At 32.8% G+C, this 23,621-nt stretch overlaps 4 protein-coding genes across 5 annotated transcripts; 2 read left to right on the forward strand and 2 right to left on the reverse strand.

Moving 5' to 3' along the window:
- Window positions 1-27: 27 nt before the first annotated feature.
- On the reverse strand, window positions 28-1,351 carry LOC9323467 (subtilisin-like protease SBT3.10). The gene is made up of 3 exons (XM_002888808.2): window positions 1,062-1,351; window positions 722-819; window positions 28-265 (listed from the first exon to the last, which is right to left on the reverse strand). The coding sequence occupies exons 1-3, from the start codon at window positions 1,349-1,351 to the stop codon at window positions 177-179; spliced, it is 477 nt and encodes a 158-aa protein (XP_002888854.2). The 3' UTR covers window positions 28-176.
- A 2,873-nt stretch (window positions 1,352-4,224) lies between these two features.
- Window positions 4,225-10,327, reverse strand: LOC9324918 (ABC transporter G family member 25). Its single transcript, XM_021035359.1, has 4 exons — window positions 9,907-10,327; window positions 8,950-9,790; window positions 5,176-5,513; window positions 4,225-5,094 (listed from the first exon to the last, which is right to left on the reverse strand). The coding sequence occupies exons 1-4, from the start codon at window positions 10,024-10,026 to the stop codon at window positions 4,408-4,410; spliced, it is 1,986 nt and encodes a 661-aa protein (XP_020891018.1). The 5' UTR covers window positions 10,027-10,327; the 3' UTR covers window positions 4,225-4,407.
- Window positions 10,328-15,801: 5,474 nt separating this feature from the next.
- LOC9324919 lies at window positions 15,802-16,886 on the forward strand. Its single transcript, XM_002887357.2, has one exon. It carries the CDS (start codon window positions 15,999-16,001, stop codon window positions 16,674-16,676), a length of 678 nt encoding a protein of 225 aa, XP_002887403.1. The 5' UTR covers window positions 15,802-15,998; the 3' UTR covers window positions 16,677-16,886.
- A 4,115-nt stretch (window positions 16,887-21,001) lies between these two features.
- On the forward strand, window positions 21,002-23,522 carry LOC9323468 (receptor homology region, transmembrane domain- and RING domain-containing protein 2). 2 transcript variants are annotated; one of them, XM_002887358.2, is made up of 4 exons: window positions 21,002-21,713; window positions 21,857-22,087; window positions 22,168-22,572; window positions 22,674-23,522. In XM_002887358.2, the coding sequence occupies exons 1-4, from the start codon at window positions 21,593-21,595 to the stop codon at window positions 23,261-23,263; spliced, it is 1,347 nt and encodes a 448-aa protein (XP_002887404.1). In that variant the 5' UTR covers window positions 21,002-21,592; the 3' UTR covers window positions 23,264-23,522. The 2 variants fall into 2 exon arrangements, with proteins under 2 accessions (XP_002887404.1, XP_020890550.1); XM_021034891.1 differs by having other exon boundaries at window positions 21,231-21,713; window positions 22,174-22,572.
- The last annotated feature ends 99 nt before the right edge of the window (window positions 23,523-23,621 follow it).

Genomic DNA, 23,621 nt, shown 5'->3' on the forward strand with positions numbered 1-23,621 from the left:
TAAGAATAAACATATTGAAGAAACACATTTCTCAACAACACAGAACAACTCAAATCAAAGCAACTTCATGACATTATTTTAGTTAGATACTTCAAAGTCACAACATTACAACAACAGACTAGTTTCTGTAAAAACAACAGGTTTTAGTTCAGAAGTTGAGAATACACAAAGTCAAGTTAGGTCAACTTGAAACCACCACCACCACCACCAGGTTTGTGCAGCTGATAAGTCTGGCTTGGCACAACTTGAATCACACCTGGTTGTTCTGCAACATCCAAATTCCCAAAAGCATATAAGAACAACAGAACAAGACAAAAAGCATTGATCAAGTTGGAGACCTTTATCCTGTTTTTCCTACGCCTACATACTCGAAATCGTGCATTCGTGACTATATGATTCTATTTCTACAGGTTTAAAATCTCATGCGCCTATCTTAACCTGGAAGAAACATTGAAACATCACAAATCATGGAACATTTTGGGAACTTAGCCTACAAAAGGGATTTTACATCAACCTTGGTCACAAACGGATCTTTCATTGTTTCAGTCGTGTCGATGATCACAAGTTCACAACCAGATAATCACAAGTTCACAACCAGATAAGCACTTAAACCAACTAACATCGTATTGTCACACTTCAAATCAAACAAAGAGAGAGGGTTCAAATGCTCCATAAGTTACAAGTAAATGCAGAAGAATCAAACGAGAAATCTAAGACGTACTTGATATCTCGGTGACTTGCTCAGGTGTGAGCTTAGCTGAAAAACCAGAAGCAGCTTCCTTGTAACTGTAAATCAAAGCATCTTTTGCAGCTTCCTCACTGTATAATCATCAAACATAAGAAGAACAACCACAAAAATCCATCACCATCTCTTAGAATCACATAGAGTCAATCTTAAAGTAATCAAAACAATAAACATAGAAAAACAATCATAAATTCATAATCATACCCATTTCATAAAAGAAAAAAAAAAACCCTAAAATCAAAAGCGATCAAACCCAAAAATCATCTCATCGAAAACAAAATTCATCTAATTTCCGGCGAAAATTGAGAAAACAAACCTGCCGAGAGCAGAGGAAAGGGTACGGAGATGATAGGTTTTAGGTTCTTCATCGGTGGGTTTCTCGGTGTAGATGATGTGAACCTTTGCTTCAGACGATACCGTTGCTTCTCCGGTAGATTCAGCCATGACGATCGATGAGAATAAGAAGAAGACGATGATGATGATGATGATGTGGTGGTTCAGGTAGACTCTTGTTCCACGAGCAAATGTTTGCATTTCTCTTTTTATAGAATCTGGGAATTTTTTCAATCCAAGGTGAAATAACGCGTGAGAGGTGACATTTTCCATTTATGTCACACAATTTAAACCGACTCAAAAACGGACGGTCTCAAATGATTAATCCATAATCTGACGGTTGAATTGTGTCGGCATGTGATAATAATTCTATAATTCCAAAGATTTTTGTAAATTTACCTTTGTCTGCCAAGTGGCATTTTAGATTTTTTTAAAAAATAAATGAATCAGTCAATTATGTCTGATTTTTTTTTAAAAAAGTTTTATTAGTATTGATTAGCTATTTATCTTTGATTCTCCCAAATATGAATATGTAGCAATTTTTTGAGCTTTTATTTTATAGAAAATTTTATTTTATTAGTTATGTTTATGGTACTTCAAGATTTTATTTTAAGGTATTTATTGCTTTTTTAATTGATAGCTTCAATTAGATTTCTTTATACAAATGTTGGAGGTCAAACAGATTTTTCTAGTTAATGATTTTATCTTTCTATCTACAAGTATTCACATAATTTCACCCTTTTAGATTTAAAAAAATTAAGGTATTTATTGCTTTTTTAATTGATAGCTTCAATTAGATTTCTTTATACAAAATGTTACTCCCTTTGTTTCATTTTATAGGATGTTTTAGAGTTTTTAGTTTGTTTCAAAATATAGGATATTTACAATTTTCTATGCAACTTTTAAATGCCTTATAAATGCATTTGATATTTTATCATTATTTATATTCTGCAGTCTTTTATATCATTGGTTTAATTTTTATTAAATTAAATATTAAATGATAGTTTTTAAAAGAAAAAATTAATTTCTTAAAGTATGTGCTTTTAGCCAAAACATCATATATTTTGAAACAGAGGGAGTAGAGGTCAAACAAATTTTTCTAGTTAATGATTTTATCTTTCTATCTATAAGTATTCACATAATTTCACCCTTTTAGATTTAAAAAAATTAAGTTAAAATTAACATTTAAAATATAACTAGATTAATTGGTCATTTTCTACTTCCATTATTTATTGTTCTCTAAAATTTTCTTTGGGAGCGAAGTTTTAATTAATTGAACAAAGCTGTGAATTATTTTTGTAGTTGGTAAAATAACATATCATATCTATACTATTAATTGGCAAGCACTCAAACATAAATAACCTTATAAAGTGTAAAGTATTACAAAAATGTCATTGGTTTAAGTTCTTAAATAAATTCATTAAAGATACTATAGTAATCACAAAATATATTTAAATAATAAATAATAAATTTTTTTAAAAGTAATTATTAGTTTCCAAAAAATTAAACTCACTTTTTCTCTCTTATTAATTATGGACGAAAATTTTTAAAAAATTTTCTAAAAAGTTGTTAACCAATGAAAATTGAAAAACTAAGATTTGATATTCAACTAAAATTTTATCTAAACCAATCCTAATAAACTATTCTATATCAAAAATAAAAAGAAAAATAATACCATTTTAATTCAAAATGAAAAACACTATAGTTTAAAAAATTTTATCAATGGAGAATTTTAAGATTGAATTTGAAATTTTGTAAAAAAATTAAATACAAATATTTAAGACTCAGTTTTGTTATAATATTTTCACAAATTTTGAAATATAAAACAAAATTTTATTTCACAATTTCTGAAAAAAACGATATTGGGCATTCATTTAGAGCAAGTTTCGGAAATATCTAAACAATAGATTGTACATATTAATTTCGAAATATTTTGTGTTTTCTTTTTTTCTTCTCAACCGGATCTTCTTTACACCAATCCTAAATATATTGCACACAGTTTTCAAAATAATGTGAACTAATTATATATTTTGCATTCAAAACAAATTATGCAGCAATAGCTTATCCCTTTTATAGATATATCTCAAATTTAGTTTTAGTCCAAAAAATCGAATTAATTATGATTAAACAATGAAAAGAAAAATATGCAAAATTTAGCTAGAAACATTAATAAATTTGTTAAAATATATTTATAATTTTAAGAGCATACATATTAATCCGCAAAACTCACAGTATATATTGTAATATTGTATGATATTTAAAGGTAAGCAAACAAGAATTTGGAGTATAATTTTAATGGAATAAAATGGAAATAGAAATTACGAGACGAGATGGAAGGGGAACATATATTAAAAATCAAACTAAATACCAAACTGGTATGAGTTCGGGTTATAAGCACTATATAAAATAAATTTGTTTACACATAACCATGTACGTACGTTTTCAGTTACACATACTCTATTTATGACAGATATGGGACTGTAATATTTGTATTTTACGTGTACGTGACAGTTTATGGGACAAAGAATTTATGACAGATACCGGACAGGATATGTTTCCTGTTCCAAAATAGTTACGTCTTGCTAATATAAATGAAATAATCCAAACTAAAACCGAATTCATATTCTATTTAACATATGTAATCAAACTGTTAGAACTGTTTTGAGTAGTTAAGAAAATAAAAATGTAACACCATTTAACTTTTGCAACTAAATTAGTCCAGATCTTAAAATATAATTATGCATTAACGCAACTGAATTTTTTGTTCATTATTCTAACTTTATAATATTTATATTATTACGAAGTACACTAATACAACAAAATATTTTATATTTTTAAAATCTATATAACAATTTCTATAAAAATATTTCTACACGTACGTGGATCCAGATCTAATACACTAAAATATATATATATCATAAAACAACAAAATAATCTATATTGAATTAAATTTTGTTAAAAAAATTTTAAAATATCAAACCCCACACGTACGGGCGGGTCATGATCTAATATATATAAAAATCGAAAACATTATGCCTTTAACAAGCCCATGGGCCATAAACATGACAGAGTTTGCAGAGTCATATGGGTCTGTCTTTACTAATTGAAAAAAGCATATTCTAGGCGGAATATAAATTTTATTATAATTCAACTAAAAATACTTGTCATTTTCATTTTCACATGTTAAAAACTGAACCATTCAACACCTAAACCCGTCGCTAAACCGCAAAATTACAATTAGCGACGTCTTAACATTCCGAATTAAAGCCCTAAAAATTAAATTTTACCCACTCATTATTTATTTAAATTCCTCCCCTCTCTCATTTTATTTAATGTTTAATACGCCTCAAAGCTAGATATGCCAATACTCTATACCCAACAAACATCAAAAACAAAACACCAACGCTCGTCCATAGACCAATATCTCCGATCACTTCCTCTTCCACAAACCGGCATCCAGCCGATGTCGCCGCACCCGCTCCTTGCTTACCCTTCGAATCACATCCAAGCATTCGCAATATCTCTTCCCCACTCCCATATTGGACCGCCACTAAAAGACGGTAACAATAAAATGTTGTGGAAACGTATTTCAACCACACCATTCCGGATGGCACTTTGTTGACATAGTAACCACCGGTTAAGACAAACGCTAGCATTGTCACGGTTACGATTGTAGACGCTTTTTTAGCGTCCATGATCGCTGCACCAAGGGCAAGTCCAAGTCCTTGTGACGCTAAAACGTATAGTAAGAGCACGGAGAGGGTGAGGAGGAATGGGACTAGCCCGGGGCGTAGATCGACCATCCAATAAGTTAACGTCAAGAATGCTGCCGGAAGAACGAGCTCCATGGAGAGGGATCCGAGCACATGGGCCATGAAGTAAGAAGAGAGTGTGTACATACCGGACGCACGCTCTCGAGTGAAAATTGCACGTTCTTGCGGGAATGTGAAGACCGCGTTAAATGATGGAAGTACTCCCCAAAAGATGGATATGAAGAAGAGTAGGCCTAGTCGATCCTGTGACAGCATTATTATTAGCAAAAACGCAAAACTAAACCAAGAAAATGTTTTGTTTGAATAATGTTTAATAGTACTTACATGTACGTCTCGATAATCAGAGTGCCACCACATAAGACCAGAAAGCAACGAAGCCGCGATGACTTGGAAAACTCGAAGTGCGTCGAAAGATTCATGACGCCGTTCTTTTAAAAGTCTGTGGAGGAGAATGCAGAGTTGGCTAAACCATGTTGTAATACATGTTGTTATTACACCGCCGCTTACTCGCGTTTTCACAAAACGCGCGTTCTCTTGAGGAAAATGTGACGCTTCGATACAAGTTTTGACTTGTGGGGCTAGCAATGTATCATAAGCCGTGACCAGCGTTTGTCTCACGTTTGGCTTCTCGCGTTCGGTTACACCGTCTGTCTGACAAACTCCTGCATTATTAAAGAAAATCAATCAGCTTAGAGATAAATATATACCAAAAAATTTTATGTTTTGTAACCATTTGTGACATTAGCATTTACGATGACACACCACTCAAAAATAATAAATTCATAAGACAAAATATCCTAGCGGTTAATTAATTAATCTACCAATCAGAATTAGAACCACTCAAGGTATCATCCAAAATTCCAAATAGACGAAACTTAATTGGCTAGTATAGATAATTATTTAATTAACCTAATTATAAAAAGAAAAAGACAATTCAAAGTGGCATTGAACCGAACAGAGGCGTTACCGAATCAGCCAATCGTGTTCTTTGGACCGACCAAACAATTATACTTAAACAGGTTTTGACACTATGTTGGACCCATTATTTTATTAATCAAACAAAAGTAAACATCTTTAAATTAATAAATTGACTAGTTAATAAGTAATGGAGATCTGATTTGCAAGTAAAGCTGACCAATCAAGGTGGAGAGACGAGAGAGTCCACCCAAGAAAGCATAAGGTCGCCACTATGGTTCTTAATTTTAGCTTCTTCATCGATTCCAATTTTTTTTTTTAAACGGAAAAGTTTGAGCATCAAATAATCTATTGAGTTTAACTTTCCCTAAGATAAGCTTATGCAAAATAAGGTGAATATTTAGTATTTCCTAACACGTGTTAAGCTTTTTTCTTACGAGGATTATCAACAAGATTAAAATTGAAACTTTCGTAGAACAAAAGTTTGAGAAAGTCAATAAATAAATGAGCAATGCATAGTCAAATACTCGACAAGTGTAATCATGAAATGTCATAAGCCAGCTTTTGGAAAAGCAATAATTTTGGAAAAGAAAATTTAATTCTGTTGTTCTTTTCTTTCAAATTGATTATAATAAGTTAGAGCAAGTGGAGTTTACTGTTGTAATTTGACGTTGAAAGCAATATCCTAACAGCTCCTCATGAAAAATAGCAAAAAAAATTGATCTTTCTAATAACGTTTCAACAATATCCTAACCGCTCCTCATGAAAAATAGCAAAAAAAAGTTGATCTTTCTAATAACGAAATAATTATTCAAAGAAGATTCTTGCTTAGTAGATCATGCAAGTGAATGTGATTATCAACTTTCCACCCATGGAACATCACATACATGCACAAGTATATAATATATAGTTTATATATACTCATGATTCATGAAATAGATCAAATGGTCATGTGAATGGTTGGTTCAATAAAATGAGCTTTTTTCTTAGTGAAAATAATACAAAGAAAGATTGAATGTGAAGCATATGGTTCGTGGAGAAAAAGAACTTAATACCCACCAAACTATTAAATCTAATACTACTGTATATATGCCATCGTGCGCAACAAACTATTTATATGTGCCAATTTTATTCCCCCATCTTATTAAATGCCTTCTTACTATGGCGTCACCAAAATATACATACGTAACATACCATGTGCATATATATACACATACATACATTTGGTGAAGATTTTCCCAAATTAATAGACTCCTACTATAAATGAAAAGTCAACGACGAAGACATGTGATTTGTTTTGTCTTGGGTAACATAATTAGTCATTACCTCTATTAGCAATCCCCAAAAAAAACATTAAAGCATGGGTATGTATGTGTATGATGCATGTCCCTAGTTACATATGGACAATGAATGAATGAGTGAATATTTATCATCAGAACACTGAATGACCAAACGAAAATAAGTTTGGTCCACATTTTTAACTCATTTATATGCCTAAAACGTCAAAACATTCGTACCATTATTTGGTACTTACTGCCTTGTTTGAGATAAGCAAGGACGAATTGGAATAAATTAACGTGACCTCAAGGATATGTCTCTTTAGATTTAAGATCGTTAATTTCCGAGAAGTCCTTTTCTATTTCCTAAGTGAAAATATTGTTTGTTTTCAAGAGAAGTAGTTGACTATGAAAGAATGCAAATACCCATGAAGGTTTTCTTGTAATCAATCATAATGAGACACAAAATACACTGAAACTGAGTTAAGAGTACACTGAATATTCCAATTCCCAAAGCTCTATGTTTATTTCTTCGATGAGGATTGAGAGAAAAGAGAATGAACACCACGCGCTAATGCGAGTGTGATAGGTTTCTCTTAGGCGGTTACCCAGTAAAGTAAAGTTTCCCAAATCAGGATTTATGGAAATACGCAAGTGCAGACAATAAAAACCACGCGCCTGAACCTACGTGTGGGCTCAAACGCTACACAAAAAAATAGATTAAAAACAAAAGTAGAGAGAAAGAGTGTGAGAAGACTACTTTGATCAAAAGAATGTAAAAGCCAAAAGGATGTTGTTTTTTAAAGTTGGCTGAAGAAAAGGAGAATAAGAATTATTGGGAAAACATAAAAAGATAGTAAGAGATAAAACGAAAAAGATTGGATAGTGCGAAAAAAAGAAGAACTAATTTTTGAAAAAGTTGGATAAAGAGGAAACAGAAAACACAATGCCCATTGCCCATAGCTAAAACCATACGTCATCTTGTAACCAGTTAGACACGTGGTGTTTTTCTATAAACCCGTTTTTAGAAAACAAAATAAAGATCATTTTCTTCTGTTTTTATTATCCGTGGAAAAATAAATAAAAAGCATGGTTTACTAGTGTATAAATGTGTAATGCAATAAGTTTTTTTTATATAAAGCAGGGAATAACATTTATTCAAATGATATATAATATGCCAAAATTTTAGACCCCAAAAATCTGCGGCATACAAAAATCATACTCTAAAAAATAGAAAGAAAAAACATAACACGTATCCCCAATTGCCCATAATTATTAAACTTTAGAATAAACAATTCTTGGTAAAAAACGGTGAGAAAAAAGGATGCTATATAAGTCCCTTTACCATTTTTATATATGTATGTTTTATTAGTATAATCTAATGTTAGAACCGTACTAATGTAATAGCTATAGATTAGTGCTAGTTTAAGTCCAAACACAAAGCCATAATCAAGTAATTAAATTTGTAGCCACCACGACGACCAGCGTCAACGAGGGACACATCAAAACTTGGACTTGTATAGCTCTCATCGTACGTCGGCGATAACGATCATAAACATGCATTTATTACTCTCTTTTTTTGGGGTCGAGCTGTTATTTTCATCCCCACATGACTATTATGCATGGTAACAGTAACACTATCAAAGATCCATATTATACGTATACGTATACACGTATAAATATGATTTCTTTTTAAAAAAGTTTTTTTTATCCTATCATCAGTCAATTCGTGTAAGAATACTTTCACGCAAATTAAATATAAAACGGGAATCATAGCTCTAATCATGTAGTAAAATATTCGGTTATTTCAATAAGATAATGATTAAGTTAATAATCGTGTTAGTACAGTATATATATGAAAGCTTCATGAAATAAAATAAAATAAATCATTTAAAAGAGGACGTACCGTTAGCAAGATCAAGAAGAAAATCAGCCGGATTCATAGGAAACGCCGGCGAGAATCCGACGGACTCAAAGTAAGCCATGGCGTCTCTTCCTTTCCCGACGAACAAACACTTTCCTTCACTCAAAAGCAGCACAGTATCAAACATCTGAAACACACGACTCGACGGCTGATGAATCGACGTAACAACCGTCTTTCCTTTCCCATGAGCCAACCCCGCAAGAGTCTGAACCAACCGGAGCGCCGCGGTAGCATCAAGACCCGAAGTAGGCTCATCAAGAACAAGAAGACTCGGGTTTATAAGCAATTCATGAGCAATACTCACTCGTTTCCTTTCTCCACCAGAGATCCCTCTAATGAAAGTGTTTCCAACGACTGTGTTCTCACATTTCGTTAAACCAAGCTCCGATATAACCGATTCAGCGGCTCTGATTTTATCGTCTCTGGTTAGACTTTGAGGAAGACGAAGCAAGGCGACGAAAACTAAGGTTTCACGTACGGTTAAGTGAGGGTAAAGAAGATCGTCTTGGGCTACAAATCCGGTGCGTTTTAATGTTTGTTTCGTTATTTTACCATCGTTTATGAGTATTTTTCCGGTGAGGTTTGATCCATGGAGTCTCCCTGCGACTGCGTTTAGTAGCGTTGATTTACCACTTCCCGATGGTCCAAGAACGGCCATAAACTCGCCGGGGGATATCATTCCGGTGACACCGCTTAGTATCGTCCTCTCCTCCGTTGATCTTGTCTCATCGGACGGTTGATGTTTTAGTCCTAAAAATTTCTTGAAATTACAAGAATCGCTACTCATGCCATTGATCTTGACTCGGTAACACACATCGACGAACTAATTCAAGAAACCAAAAAAAAACAGAGTCAAAACTAGTCAACAATGAATTAGTGTGTTTTAAATCTAAAAAAATACGAATTAAAAATTGATAATCTGAGTTTCGTTGTGTAAACCTTGAGGGTGATTGGGAAACAAGAAGATGATAATGAGCGAGTGTCACGAGGATCTTGAGAGAGACGAGGAGATGAATCTGGACCGTTCATTTGATTTTCAACGCCGTCAAAACCTGACATTGGTCTTCCTTTGTAAAATTCAGACGGAAAATTTAAACGGAGTTAAAAAAAAAACAGAGAGAGAGATGTGAAAATGAAGAAAGCTGAAGAAGAGATGGTGAGAGCTGTATTTAAGGAGAAGAAGTTGAACGCAAAGCAAGTGGGTGACACGTCAGCAAACGAATGGTCATTGAGAAAATAACACGTGGCAAAACGCATAATGCCATCTGGCGACTGCTGAAAGGAATTAATAAAAAGTGTTTTAGTGTTTTTTTGCCTTTTTCTGCTTTGTAGTGTAATTAGCCCCTTTAAATTTCTTCAATTTTTTTCCAGCCTTTCTTTTTCATGTTTCAATTTTCTGCCAGCCTTTTTTTTTTCTGATCATTGTTATTGTTTTCTTTTTTTATCGAATATACTTTATTGCTCTTTACAGAAATTTTAATTTGTTTTTTCCACTCTAATTGTCAAATTTAGAATCCACCTGATCTTTATTTTTTGGAAAAAAGGAAAGACATATATGGAAGACTATTAATCATCATGACAATTGTGCAAATACTTTATTATGTGTTAGTATGTGTTTATTTCCTTTATCTTTTTTTAGTTAACTTTGTAATTAGTAATTACCCACATAATGTATGGCACATAATTAATTTTGAAATATTTAATATAATTTTATATTATACATAATTTAACATATCTAAATATATGATTTTTTAATAATTATAAAATGCAAACTGCCAAAACCATTAATTATTAGTTCAAGTCAACAAAATATATACTCTTTTAAGTATATAATTATATATATATTTATATTAATTATGTGAATCATTTATAATTTAAAAACTCTAAATATATAATTTTCCAATAATTATAAAATGCAAAACTGTTAAACCATTAATTATTTTTGTAACCCTACAAATGTCTCTTTAAAAAAAACTCTATACTTTACAATATAAAATCTCAATTATAACTCTATACTTAAGTATATAAAATCCAAATTATAAAAAATAAATGGTGTGCATCATATAGTTTATGATTGGATTTATACTAGTGGACTTTGTATGTGTTACAATTTTTAATTATAATTTTTTTCTTCCTTAAACTGTTAAAATTAATTTAAATTTTAATTATTTAAAGCAATTGATTTCTTTTATCATATAGTAGGTTTTAAATTACATTTATTTTAATTGATTGGTTAAATTAATTGGTCTTACTAGCTATTAATTCAATTAATTAAAACAATTAGAAATTATATTATTTATTTAATAAAAATCTATAAATAACATTTTTATTTAATATTATTGGTTGAATATTTTGGAGGAAACTTTAGGTTTATATAAATATATTTGTATTATAGAAATTAATTTCTTAATCATCAATTTAGTTTACATTAAATGATTTTATATTTAATCAAAACATATTAAAACAATTTAGATGGCTGTATATATATATACTGCAAATGTTTTAGAAGAATTTTTTTTTCAACTTTCTCCTTTTTTGCCACTTCTCTTTTAATTCCAGAGATACATATAAAACATATACATTGTGCTGGCTTTTTTTTGAGGCAAATTTTCATAGTTCTAATAGAATTTCAAATCGACATCCATTTTTTCTGGCACAGGCGATTTCTATTTGGATTTATTGGGATATATGTGGATACATTGATACCATGTATTTTTATGTATAAATTCTAAACCGTTCAAAGCTGCATAAGTTTTTTTTTTTGTTGCTATTCCATTAAGTTGGAAAGAACAAAATGAGAAAATTCAAAATTACTTTAACAATTTTTGCATGTCTTGAAAACATAATTTTGCCGCATTGATATATACGAGGCTACCTACATTTAACCTTTTATTTTACAGACACAGTTGGTTAAATCTAAAATGAAAAAAAAAAAAAAAAACTTTATAAAACGTGTTACAATGAAACTAAATTTTCGAATATGACAACCACAAATTTACACGTCAGACTTAACTCAAAATTACAAGTCGTGACTCAGACGAATGAAAGAAACTTATCGACTCCTTAGAGCCGATTGTTCCTTAGACCGGTCACCGGTGGATCAATTCAAATATGGTATGCGTACGAAGATATAAGACGATTGGGATAAAGATATGTACACACAAAAATAAATATTGCTGTATTCATCATGTTCTGCGTGTGGCTCAATATGACAAAGCATGTGTAGTAGCTGTCTTACGAATGTTTTATATATATATAACCAGCCTTCTTTTTTTTTTGTTAATCTTGTGCATGGGCATACTAATCGATTACATTTTGTTTTTTCACATTCACGTAACAAAATGTATATTGTGTAAACATTGTATCTAGTGATCAAGAAGGCGTGCTTTTACAAGGATGTTACGGTGGTGCGTTTTAGAGCCGTCACGACATTGTTTTAAAGACCGTTCTCATATTCTGTGTTAAGGAAAAAAAAACCGATTGAGTAGAGTCTAAGCGTTGACCATGACGTGACTGTAATTGTACAAATAACCATAACTCAAACACTCTCAAAAGTCAAAGTGAAGAAAAATACGTAACAGATTTCTCGGGATCATATAATTTAGTCCTTTCGCAGAGAGACACAAACAATGAATGGCTTAGATCAGTTTAGTTTTAACGATGGTGTCCCACTCCAAAACTGATGACGGCGACGCGTGTCACACCCACTCAACACTGTCCTTTCTTTTCTAAACTCAGATCCAATTTTAGATCATTCATGATTCATCACTTGTGTGTGTGACTGTGCTGCTTAGATTTTCCTTTCTTCGAACATGGGTTTAGTTAAGACCACATTCGACGACGGCGCGTGGTTGTGACGCCCTGTTGTTATTAAAAAAAGGTGTGAGAGATATATGTACAGAGAATTTGGACCACATGATCCACTTATGGCCATGACGAACGAAGTGAGCATCCCCCTCGTTCATTTTCTTTTGAGTACACTTTATTATATGAGTATGACAATTACGTCACGGCAATATAAATTAGTTTTGGATTCTTCTTTCTTTCATACGGTTTCTTTGTTAGTCTGTTTTAGTTTTTTCCCTGAATATAGGTCTCTATATTTACTGAATTTAGTATTTGTTGATCAAAGAATAGCCTCTTCTACGGTCTACCGTCTACAATTTTATAGAGATTACACATTTTCTCTTAACTACAATGAATCTTTTTCAATTTACAGAGAAAAAGTTAAGACGCTAGATTAATAGCAATTAAAATTTGAAATTTAAGTAGTTGTCAATTTGAATTTGTTCAAGTCCGGTAATTAGTTTTCTTAAAATTTGGTTGGACTATAATTAAAAATTGACATCCACAAGCATAAAGTAGATAAAAATGTACAGTGAATCTCGACCAAAAAATATAGTATCGTTACTCACTAGAGAAAAGACAAATGGGCTATGAAGATAGTTGGGTACCAATATGTTAGCTCGATTTGAGCCTACTTGTAATTTTTAATTGACCCATTGAGCCCAAAATGTTACGACCAAAAACATAAATCTCAATATGATTCCAAGTCTTTGAGAAACTTTGCTGGTAATTTCTTTGCGTATGATATTGTACATATAAATGCTTCAATGAAACAAACTTTGTTTCCTCAAAACATAGAACGGACAAAAGTTACAAACTTGAAGGGCAGAAAACTAAACAAAACAAATAACTCATCGAGACCATATTTTAACTATTAGGAATGTGGCATAACTTAACCCAAAAGCTAGTTCGAGAGTTAAGGATTGCCACATCCTTTATATATTAACCAAAGATCCTAATCTCAAGCAATGTGGGGCATTCTAATAGGCCTCCTCGAGATGTGGCTGGGAAACGGTCCAACGGAAAACAGTCCAAGCCCAACATCTCGGAAATTCAACAAGACATGCCACTTATATGGGCCACATAGGTGGGAAACCATTTTTGTGGGAATTTGCTTGTTGGGCCAACCTTGGGCTTTGATACCATATTAGGAATGTGGCATAACTTAATCCAAAAGCTAGCTCAAGAGTTAAGGATTGCCACATCCTTTATATATTACCCAAAGATCTTAATCCCATTCAACTGGACCACCCACCCGGACTATCCAAATATCACGAGGCTTAGTAGTTAGGGGCCATAGGGCCCATGTAATGACAATGTGTCATGTGCCATTGGCAAAGAAATCTCTTTGTTTTCTTCTTTTTTGAATGTGACCAGACCAGCGACCTAACGCTCTCCATACGAATGGGCAAAGTCATATTATTAATTTCAAAAGATGTTGTTGTATCTATCTAGTCAGAGGCGGCTCAAGAATATTATGGGTGTTATTTATAATTGTAAAATATATATCATATTTGTCTGTAAATATTCTTCACAAAATTTAGATTTTAAAGATAGGTAAGGTGCGACCAAAAATGGGTAAGGTTTGTTAATTTGTTTATGTTGTGGTACTTTAAACTATTTGATTACACAACCAGAATTATTTAAAACCGGTTTTGACAAGTGTGCTATGATTTGCTTTCACATGTAATTGGTGCATTTGTATGGACCTTCGATTCTAAAGTTACTTAGTTTAAACCATTTTGAATTGATAGTAGTGAAAAGTTTAATCAAATGACAAAAAGCTTGAAGATTGGTCAATAACAGAACAAAATTTTAGAGACTAGGAAGTGCTAAAAGTACCAAAAGAACTCGTATAGATTGTTTCCCATGGGTTCTACACCGAAGCTTAACCATGGAATCCTTGTACATGAGGACTACTCAACAACTAAACTAGCCTAGCAAAATATAGGCAATGAAGCTTAGATAACATGTTTAGTACTGATACTAAAAAATGCGATAAAAGCACTATAATTATATATAATCCATCTTCAGGTCATATCATTAAGACATTAACACAAGTTTGTAACTAACTATTGTGTAATTCTACTGTCTTCTTACCTTGTTCTACGTGGTAAATTACTCACATGTAAGGTTTGTCATATCAATCTATAAAATTATTTGTTTTTGTTTATCTATATTGACTCATATACTCGGCATAATTTTCAAAAACTAATAGTATTCTATTTATGAACTTAAAAGTTCATGTCCCTCTAGTGGCTTCACACAATGTCTATGTCGTTTTCATCTCTAACGTCTTTTTTTTTTTTTTTTTTTTTTGTAAACCCTTTCATCTCTAACGTCTAAGCCCATCAATCCCATGGGGTCGCCATTCTCACTCTTTAATTCATCTTTACTTGCATTTTCAGAATTTTCAACAAATAAAATGAGATGTTTCTCTTAGTCCACTAATACAACCACATCTACCAAAATCTAATCTTCTGTTTAAGTTTCCGTGCGTATTATTTCCACCAACCTAAAAGTTCTTAATCCACCACATTCATATAAAAACTTTAGATTGCAAGCGTATAAATAACGTTACAAAATAGTTATAGGTTGACTAGAAACAAAATAATAATACTTAGATGTGATAATTATGTTATAATTAAGAAAAATAATGTATCGTAAATTTTCTATCGATCATTTATGTTGAAAATGGTATAATAATAAAATTATTTAAAGAGATAGAAATATAAGGGAAAGAGAGTAATAATGTGGGAAGAAACTATACATTTCTTTGTTAAGTGAATCAATGGTGTATCTTACAATGGAGTGGAAGAGCATATTTATAGTACCAAATAATTTCACCAAACCATTCTACTACTCCAAACTATTCCACTACTCCAAACCATTCCACTACTTCAAACTATTCAATTACTTTATGGTAGTGATTGAATGACTTATAAGCTCCATTCAATATTCAAGAGTTTGATTTTTGTAACAGTTTAGCCTTTTTTGTCACTATAGTAATTACAATTAGTTGAATAAACAAAAGAAAAAACAAAAATTAATGGGGCAATTATGTCCTTTATAATTTTCCACAGTTTAAAAAGAAGTCTCAGAGGAGAACAAACCAATAAAGGCCAAAAAAACAGAGTTTCTCTCTGGATCACATTATCTCTTTCTTTTTCTTCTTCTTCTTCCTCATGGATTCTTCAAGAACCCGAAATGTATCCAAACGATCCGATCCGGTCAACTTTCCGGCGAAGTCATCCATTTCATCACGGAGATCTTTATCTTCTTCTTCTTCCTTCTCATCTTTTTCCTCCTGCTCCTCTAGCTCCCTAGTGTTTCCAGGCGACTCTCCTCTAAATTCTCCGGCGACTCCTCTCCGTCTCCTCGGCGTTCCTTTCTCCTGGGAACAACTTCCCGGAAAACCAAAAGACTACTCTCATAGACTCAACAACCGTCTAAACAATGAATCTTCAAATATACTACCCCTTCCTCCTCACCGGAATCTTTCCTTTCCGACCACCGGAAAAAAACCTAAACCTAACAATTCCAGTAAGAAGAACAACTTCCCCGTTACCGTAAGAGATCCCTTCGCGGCTGCGTTGTTGGAATGTTCCAAAGACGAAGGAACAAACAGTGACGACGACGATGACGTTGAAGGTGGTGAAGACGTAGATCGGAGGTTTCGAGGAAATTCCGGTGGTCCGAGCAAGGTGTTGTCAAAGAACAGCTTCGGAGACAGGTTTGGGTTAGTGAATCTCTACGGTTCTTGTCGGAGAACTTGTGCAGTTTCAGAGTCCATTGTTTATCTTCCAAGATCAAGAAAAGCTGCTTCGTACGATAATCTTCTTCTTCCACGTCGTCGCCGTTGATTTGTTCGTATTTGGTGATTTACTATATATTTTTGTCCTTTTTTTGTGTTAAATTCTGTATAATTTTCTCTGAATGTGACATATTATATGGGTTTATGAGTTTGTGTTTTTTTTTTTTCCTCTTTAGATCGTATCACGAATGTAATATAGTTCAGAGACTTTATTTACTTATAAGTTGTAACCATAAATCCATATTGGCATATTCACTTACATATTGTGTGTGATAATTTTTTATACTTAAAATAATTATATTTATATTCGTGTTCAATTATTTAAATTTGGTGGAACCAAGTGTGAAGATTCTGTCATTCTGTGATCTCTAGCTAGTTTCCAATTCCATTCCATGTGAGAGCAAGCTAAGCTATATATATATGTGCAAATAAATACACAATAACATTGATTAACTTGTTAAACAAGGACATGAGTTTGTACTGACAGCTGATTTTGTTGTTTTTTTACCATTTAGAAAATGATGTCATTTTAGCATGCCTAGAAAATGATGTTATTTTAGCATGCCTAGGGACTTGAGCTGTGAATTTTAGTATTTTCATAGAGTTTTGGAAGTCTCTAAAGAAATGGATCTTTCATTATTATTGTTAGCATAAGGCAATATAATAATAAAGTTGTTGAGCCACCATGCATGTCTTTGCACCATGTATTTTTTTTTTGGTGAAGTTTGCACCATGTATTTTATACGTTTCAAATTAAATATAAACAAAAAAATCTTAGTAATTAGATGGAGTTTCTGTCTTTATTTATATTGTTAATAAAGACACTGTCTCGTCTTGTTTAGGGGTAAAATGGACCCCACTTTCCCATATTTGTGATATCAAAATGACTTCCGTGGAAAAATTCACATTCGTACCACCAAACTACCAATGAATAATTTGAATTTTTTTTAATTTTCATTATTTTAGAAAAGTGGATCAATTATTCCAAAAATTCTAGTAAAATACAACAGTATTTCAAATAAATGATAAGTTTTAGAATACAATCATACATAATAATTTGTATAAATGAAAATTTGAACATGTTTTTTAACAAAAAAAAGATCTGAACTATGTAATGCAATATCCGGTTTTTATCAAAATAAAATAAAATAATAATATCCGTTCTTCACATGTCCTGGTGGCATATAGTATAAAACTTGTTTTAAAATCGAACTATTAAAGGTGGGCAGATTATCACATTAGATTAATAAAAATAGTTCTTTTTCAAAGTAATGAATTAAGTAATCTTTTCAATTCTCATTGTATTGAAAAAGTTTTATCAAGAAAATGTATCAAAAATTATGTTCATTATCGAGAATTTATCTGCGTTTTTTTTACACATGTGTGAATTGGGTTTCTGCTGTTAACTTTATTTTTCGTGGTCATAAGATAATTATGTCATTAAATTTTAGGGACCCTGTAGAAATAAATAGTATGTAGTACACATATGCAACATATTACTATCTGCACTATGCAGTGAAAAATTGAAGTCAAAAGTCAAATATCAATGACAATTCATAATTGCGTACTCAAGTACTGTTTCTCCATCCGAATGTTACGCAACTCACATGATGTAATATTTGAATAGATTGTTCACATTTATGTCCCAAGCTGTAGTTAACATGTCTTGATCATGCTTAAGATATAGATTATGAACTTTTTTTATAATCAAGTTGTTTGGTTTAGCGTACAAATTAATAATATAATATAATGTTTTGGTTTAAATATATAGACAAATGTGTCACGCAATGCAAATATATGTTAAAACTTCAGGCTGGGAACTCATTCCAAGAGGTTTGTACCTGTTGCTGTCTTGGTTTACTTAGGATTTGTGAAACCAGTTTGCAATGTATTGGTAAATAATATAATAATTGCCACGAGATTGTTCCATTTTATCTTCTCTTTATATTTTAATCCGTATTTGTAACAATCATATTGCTCATAGTGTAAGGTCCGTAGTCAACTCGCAAACACCACCACCTTACTATTGCCAATTATCGATTGTTTTTACGCTAATAAATCTCAAATTGCAATTTTTTTTTGCGTATTTTTGCAATGGAAACATTTATGTATTTTAAAAAAAAAAAACAATACCTACGATAAATGGGGCATTATCACAATCTGTGGTGCTCAAAAAATGTGAAATTTAAAACCAAAATAAAGAAAAAGAAGTGAAATTTAGTAAGATTTTTTTGATATCAGGTTGCTGTTTTCGTTGGATCTAAGTAAGTTTGGAGTTGGAGCACTGAGAGGAATTAGTGGGAACCAAATAACCTAAAAAAACGTGGGATATTAATGATGACCAATTCTCTAATTAATATGAACATTACTTTCATCATTGTCATTTGTCTGCTACATGTATTCGCGTGTTTGCTTTTACATTATTGACTTATGCCTGAATATTATAACGCCATATAGTTTGAACAATAGACCCCTAAATGTATCATGAGCACATTTGGTATCCATAAAACTGATGGAAAAGCATCACAAAAGTGATAACTATCTCGGTTTATTTCTATCCTAATCAGATTTTGAAGTGTTAACTATCTCGGTTTATTTCTATCCTAATCAGATTTTGAAGTGTTAACTATCTCGGTTTATTTCTATCCTAATCAGATTTTGAAGTGTTCAAATAAGTAGTGACTATTTTTATGGGGAAAGAATATAACTTATAGATGTAAATATTCAACACTCGCATTCGCATATGTGTGTGGGCAATGGGCATGTGCATATTTTATACATAATAAATGAAAATTGGATGAGACAAGATGGACCGCTCTAAGATGTGTAGCTTGAGACTAAAGACACCATTATCATCATCCACCATCATGTCCTCTCTTTAGCTCTCTTTAGCACATGGAAAACAATATACTAAAGAAATTGTACTATATATATATATATATGGATCATTAGAAGCATCAAATCTGAAAAATTAAATCAAGTTTCTTGAGAGACAAACAAGCTGATATTATTCTTTCACTTAAGAGTATTTTCTACAACATACCATAAGCCGGTGGTTATTTAATAGTGTTAGTAATCTTGAATTGCATACATTTACGAAGGATTGTCTGCATAGTGGATAGTAATCATCAAGAAACTAGGTCAGGCTCATTTCATCAAATTACTAAAAATTTACCAACATATTTTATACGAGTTTGAATCCATGTAAATAATACAGTAATAAAACTTTGACAGGGAAAGAGTGTGATTTTGACTTTTTGAGATGCAAGATAACTGGATATATTTAATGCCTTAATGATATAAAAGATCGAGCGTGAACCATGTGAATGTGATCAAACCCCAAGTTAAGCTAACAAGTAATAACACAGGTCAAAGACATACAAACATTTGTGTTTAGAGTGTATAACCCCATTCCAAGAGTGTCCAACCAAAAGCCATAATATAAGAGATTTATACCGATCAGGTTACACAAGAAGTTCTAGAAAACCGCTTCTCGTTGATTTCGATTTCGACAAATAGGATACAATACAAGCCAGCCCAGCGTCTGCACGGTTACTCAAACTCCCTGTTTGATAATTGAGCTTTGGTATCGCAATTTCCAATTAATTTGAAAACTCGAATTAAAGGGTCAATAAGAAAAACTGTGATTGTTTTGTTTGTTTTTAAATGGGCCATGGGGTTCTAATATCCAAGCTTTATATGACAAATAGTCAAATACACATTCACGTAGTTAATGGGCTTATTTAAGGCCGACGCTAAGAATAGACTGAAACTAAAAAAGAGAGGCCCATTATATTAAAATCAACACTAACGGTTAATTTTGCAATATTTTCTCTATCCCTTCCTTGTTTTTTTGTCCCTTCTTAATATGTATCATAAGGTACAAAGCGAATAACGAATCTTAGAAGGTTTAAGAAACAAAAAGTGAATTATTTAATACTATCAAAACCAGGAGTAACAACAACTAATAATGTGTGTATTATGGTTTTGGATAGCAATTTTATTTAAATCAATAAATTATTTTTTGATAGAATGGAAGGGACCATCATGTTCCGTTGTCTCCAAGAGTTTACGAACAGATACAAGTTATCTGGAGAATTAGTTCCAAATTATAAACTATTTTTTAATACAACTTTCCACATCTTTTGTTGACTGTTTATTCGAGAAGAAAGAAAGAAAGATAACACCTTTATTAAAAACAAAGATAACACCTAAAACCCATTAGGTATAATTTAATTAAAACCAAATTTTTGAATCCGTGTAACCATTAACTTGTGTGTGTGGTGATTATATTGCTGTAAATGACTCATATATATATATATATATATATATATGATAATGATCAAACCTTATAATTGTAAAATAAATGCTTTTTTTGGCAAATGAATCTTTAGAATTAAGAAATAAACAAATATTGTTAAACCAACAAATGAACCAATGGATCCACAAACAAAACAAAACCATGAGCTCTCAATCTCACCATGACTCACTTACTACGTGTATCTGTCTTTTTACAAAAAATACATTTTAAATTATTTTAAAGTTTCATCATTTATCCGATCATTCGATATATATGCGAATAATAATGTAAAATGCTGACAAAGTAACCTAACAAAACTCGAATCAGAGAAATCCAGATATTATTACTACATAAGACAATTTTAGTAATTAGCTTTCAAATCTCATCTCTTTATTCTCTCTCTCTCTCTCTTTCTTCTCTTCAAGAACCCTAAAAATCTCCAGAAAAGATCCCAAATTTCAACTTCCCATTCTCGTATTTCGACGATCTGAGTCTCTCTCTCTCTCTCGGGTTTAATTTGTTTCCTGATATGGTTTAGACTTTGTGATCTAAATGGAAGCTGACGTGTCAATTATCTGAAAAAACCCTTATCGCGAAATTTTCCAGAAACCAAAAAAAAAAATTGAAACTTTTTTCGATTTTGTTGAAGAAGCACGGTAGGGACGATGAATCGTGCTTTGGTCCTACTTTTATACGTTTATACTGTTTCTTGTTTAGCTTCAAGCAAAGTTATTTTGATGAGGAACAACATCACTCTCTCTTTTGATGACATCGAAGCTAATTTCGGTGAGTTTCTTCAATATCACTCTGTTTTCATAAGCAATCTATTCAGATTTTGGATGAATTTTACAAGTTTTTTGAATCTCTAATTGGGTCAACGCAGCAGAGAAAATATGAGATTTTTAATCTGTTACTTGCATAATTGGCAGCTCCATCAGTGAAGGGTACAGGTGAAATTGGACTAGTTTATGTGGCAGAGCCTCTTGACGCTTGTCAAAATCTTATGAACAAACCAGAACAGAGCTCCAATGAAACTTCCCCTTTTGTGTTAATCGTTAGAGGAGGCTGTAGTTTTGAAGAGAAAGTGAGAAAAGCGCAGAGAGCTGGTTTTAAAGCTGCAATTATCTTTGACAATGAAGACCGTGGAACATTGATTGCAAGTATGAACCATTCTTCTTAGTTTATGTCTTGATCCTATGATTCTAGTGTCTGCTGGTCTTGATTGTTTCGATATTTGCAGTGGCAGGTAACTCGGGAGGTATAAAGATTCATGCGGTTTTCGTTACGAAAGAAACCGGAGAAGTGTTGAAGGATTATGCTGGTTTTCCCGATACTAAAGTTTGGTTGATTCCAAGTTTTGAGAACTCGGCGTGGTCGATTATGGCGGTTTCATTCATTTCGCTGCTTGCAATGTCGGCAGTTCTTGCTACTTGTTTCTTTGTGCGTAGGCATCGCATAAGAAGGCGGACATCTCGGTCCTCTCGAGTCCGTGAGTTCCATGGTATGAGCCGCCGCTTGGTGAAAGCAATGCCGAGTCTTATATTCTCCTCGTTTCATGAAGACAACACTACTGCATTCACTTGCGCTATTTGCCTCGAAGACTACATTGTTGGAGACAAGCTCAGGCTCTTACCTTGCTGTCACAGTGAGTATATATATATACGAAATCCTGTAACTCAGAGCACATTTGTTAGAACTTAGAACTAACTAACAATTCTGTCGTTCCGTCTTCGTGTTTGTTTTCAGAGTTTCATGCTGCGTGTGTTGACTCGTGGTTAACCTCTTGGAGAACTTTCTGTCCGGTGTGCAAAAGGGATGCAAGAACGAACACGGGCGAGCCTCCGGCTTCAGAGAGCACGCCATTGCTCTCATCCGCTGCATCGTCCTTCACCTCTTCCTCTCTGCACTCTTCCGTCAGATCATCCGCACTATTGATTGGGCCTTCCATGGGCTCATTACCGTCGTCAGTCTCTTTCTCTCCCGCATATGTGAGCTCATCCTATATCAGACAATCGTTCCAATCTTCCTCTAACCGTCGATCTCCTCCAATAAGCGTAAGTCGAAGCTCTGTGGATCTCAGGCAACAAGCAGCTTCTCCATCACCATCACCATCACAGAGATCATACATTTCCCATATGGCTTCTCCACAGTCACTGGGTTACCCGACTATCTCCCCTTTCAACACGAGGTACATGTCACCGTACAGGCCTAGCCCGAGCGATGCATCACCTGCAGTGGCTGGATCATCAAATTATCCGTTCAATCCACTGCGTTACAGTGAATCAGCCGGAACTTTCTCTCCATACGCCTCTGCAAACTCGCTTCCAGACTGTTAAGAAGTCCGTGGAACCAACCTGGTCTGGCTCGGGTCATACAAAATTATGTTCTTTTGCATTTGAGTTTTACTACGAAACGTACGTCTGGCGTTTGTGTATGTGTGTGTGTGTGTGTAACGATGCTTTTATAGTCTTTTGGTTGAGATGAAACATCATTCGGGTTTAGGTTAGAGATTTTAATACTTCCACAATTACGCAAACTCGGTTCCTTTGTAAAAATATGAGCTTATTATGTATATACACGTCTCTTTCCTTGTTACAGTGTTGTAATTGTAGGCATATGCATTTCGGGTGTGAAATTCAAATTTCTGATTACTCGAAGTATGTTATAGTTCAATTGCGATGGTATGAAAAAACC

This window comes from Arabidopsis lyrata, assembly GCF_000004255.2.
Source record: "Arabidopsis lyrata subsp. lyrata unplaced genomic scaffold ARALYscaffold_2, whole genome shotgun sequence".
NCBI lineage: Eukaryota > Viridiplantae > Streptophyta > Magnoliopsida > Brassicales > Brassicaceae > Arabidopsis > Arabidopsis lyrata.

Coding starts and splice junctions, on each gene's coding strand:
- LOC9323467 (XM_002888808.2), bottom strand. CDS start 1,351: ATGGAAAATGTCACCTCTCACGCGTTATTTCACCTTGGATTGAAAAAA. Junction 820..1,061: donor CTTTCCTCTGCTCTCGGCAG/GTTTGTTTTCTC, acceptor ATGATTATACAG/TGAGGAAGCTGCAAAAGATG. Junction 266..721: donor GCAAGTCACCGAGATATCAA/GTACGTCTTAGA, acceptor TGGATGTTGCAG/AACAACCAGGTGTGATTCAA.
- LOC9324918 (XM_021035359.1), bottom strand. CDS start 10,026: ATGTCAGGTTTTGACGGCGTTGAAAATCAAATGAACGGTCCAGATTCA. Junction 9,791..9,906: donor GTTTCCCAATCACCCTCAAG/GTTTACACAACG, acceptor TTCTTGAATTAG/TTCGTCGATGTGTGTTACCG. Junction 5,095..5,175: donor CTGATTATCGAGACGTACAT/GTAAGTACTATT, acceptor ATGCTGTCACAG/GATCGACTAGGCCTACTCTT.
- LOC9324919 (XM_002887357.2), top strand. CDS start 15,999: ATGGATTCTTCAAGAACCCGAAATGTATCCAAACGATCCGATCCGGTC.
- LOC9323468 (XM_002887358.2), top strand. CDS start 21,593: ATGAATCGTGCTTTGGTCCTACTTTTATACGTTTATACTGTTTCTTGT. Junction 22,088..22,167: donor CCGTGGAACATTGATTGCAA/GTATGAACCATT, acceptor CGATATTTGCAG/TGGCAGGTAACTCGGGAGGT. Junction 22,573..22,673: donor GCTCTTACCTTGCTGTCACA/GTGAGTATATAT, acceptor GTTTGTTTTCAG/AGTTTCATGCTGCGTGTGTT.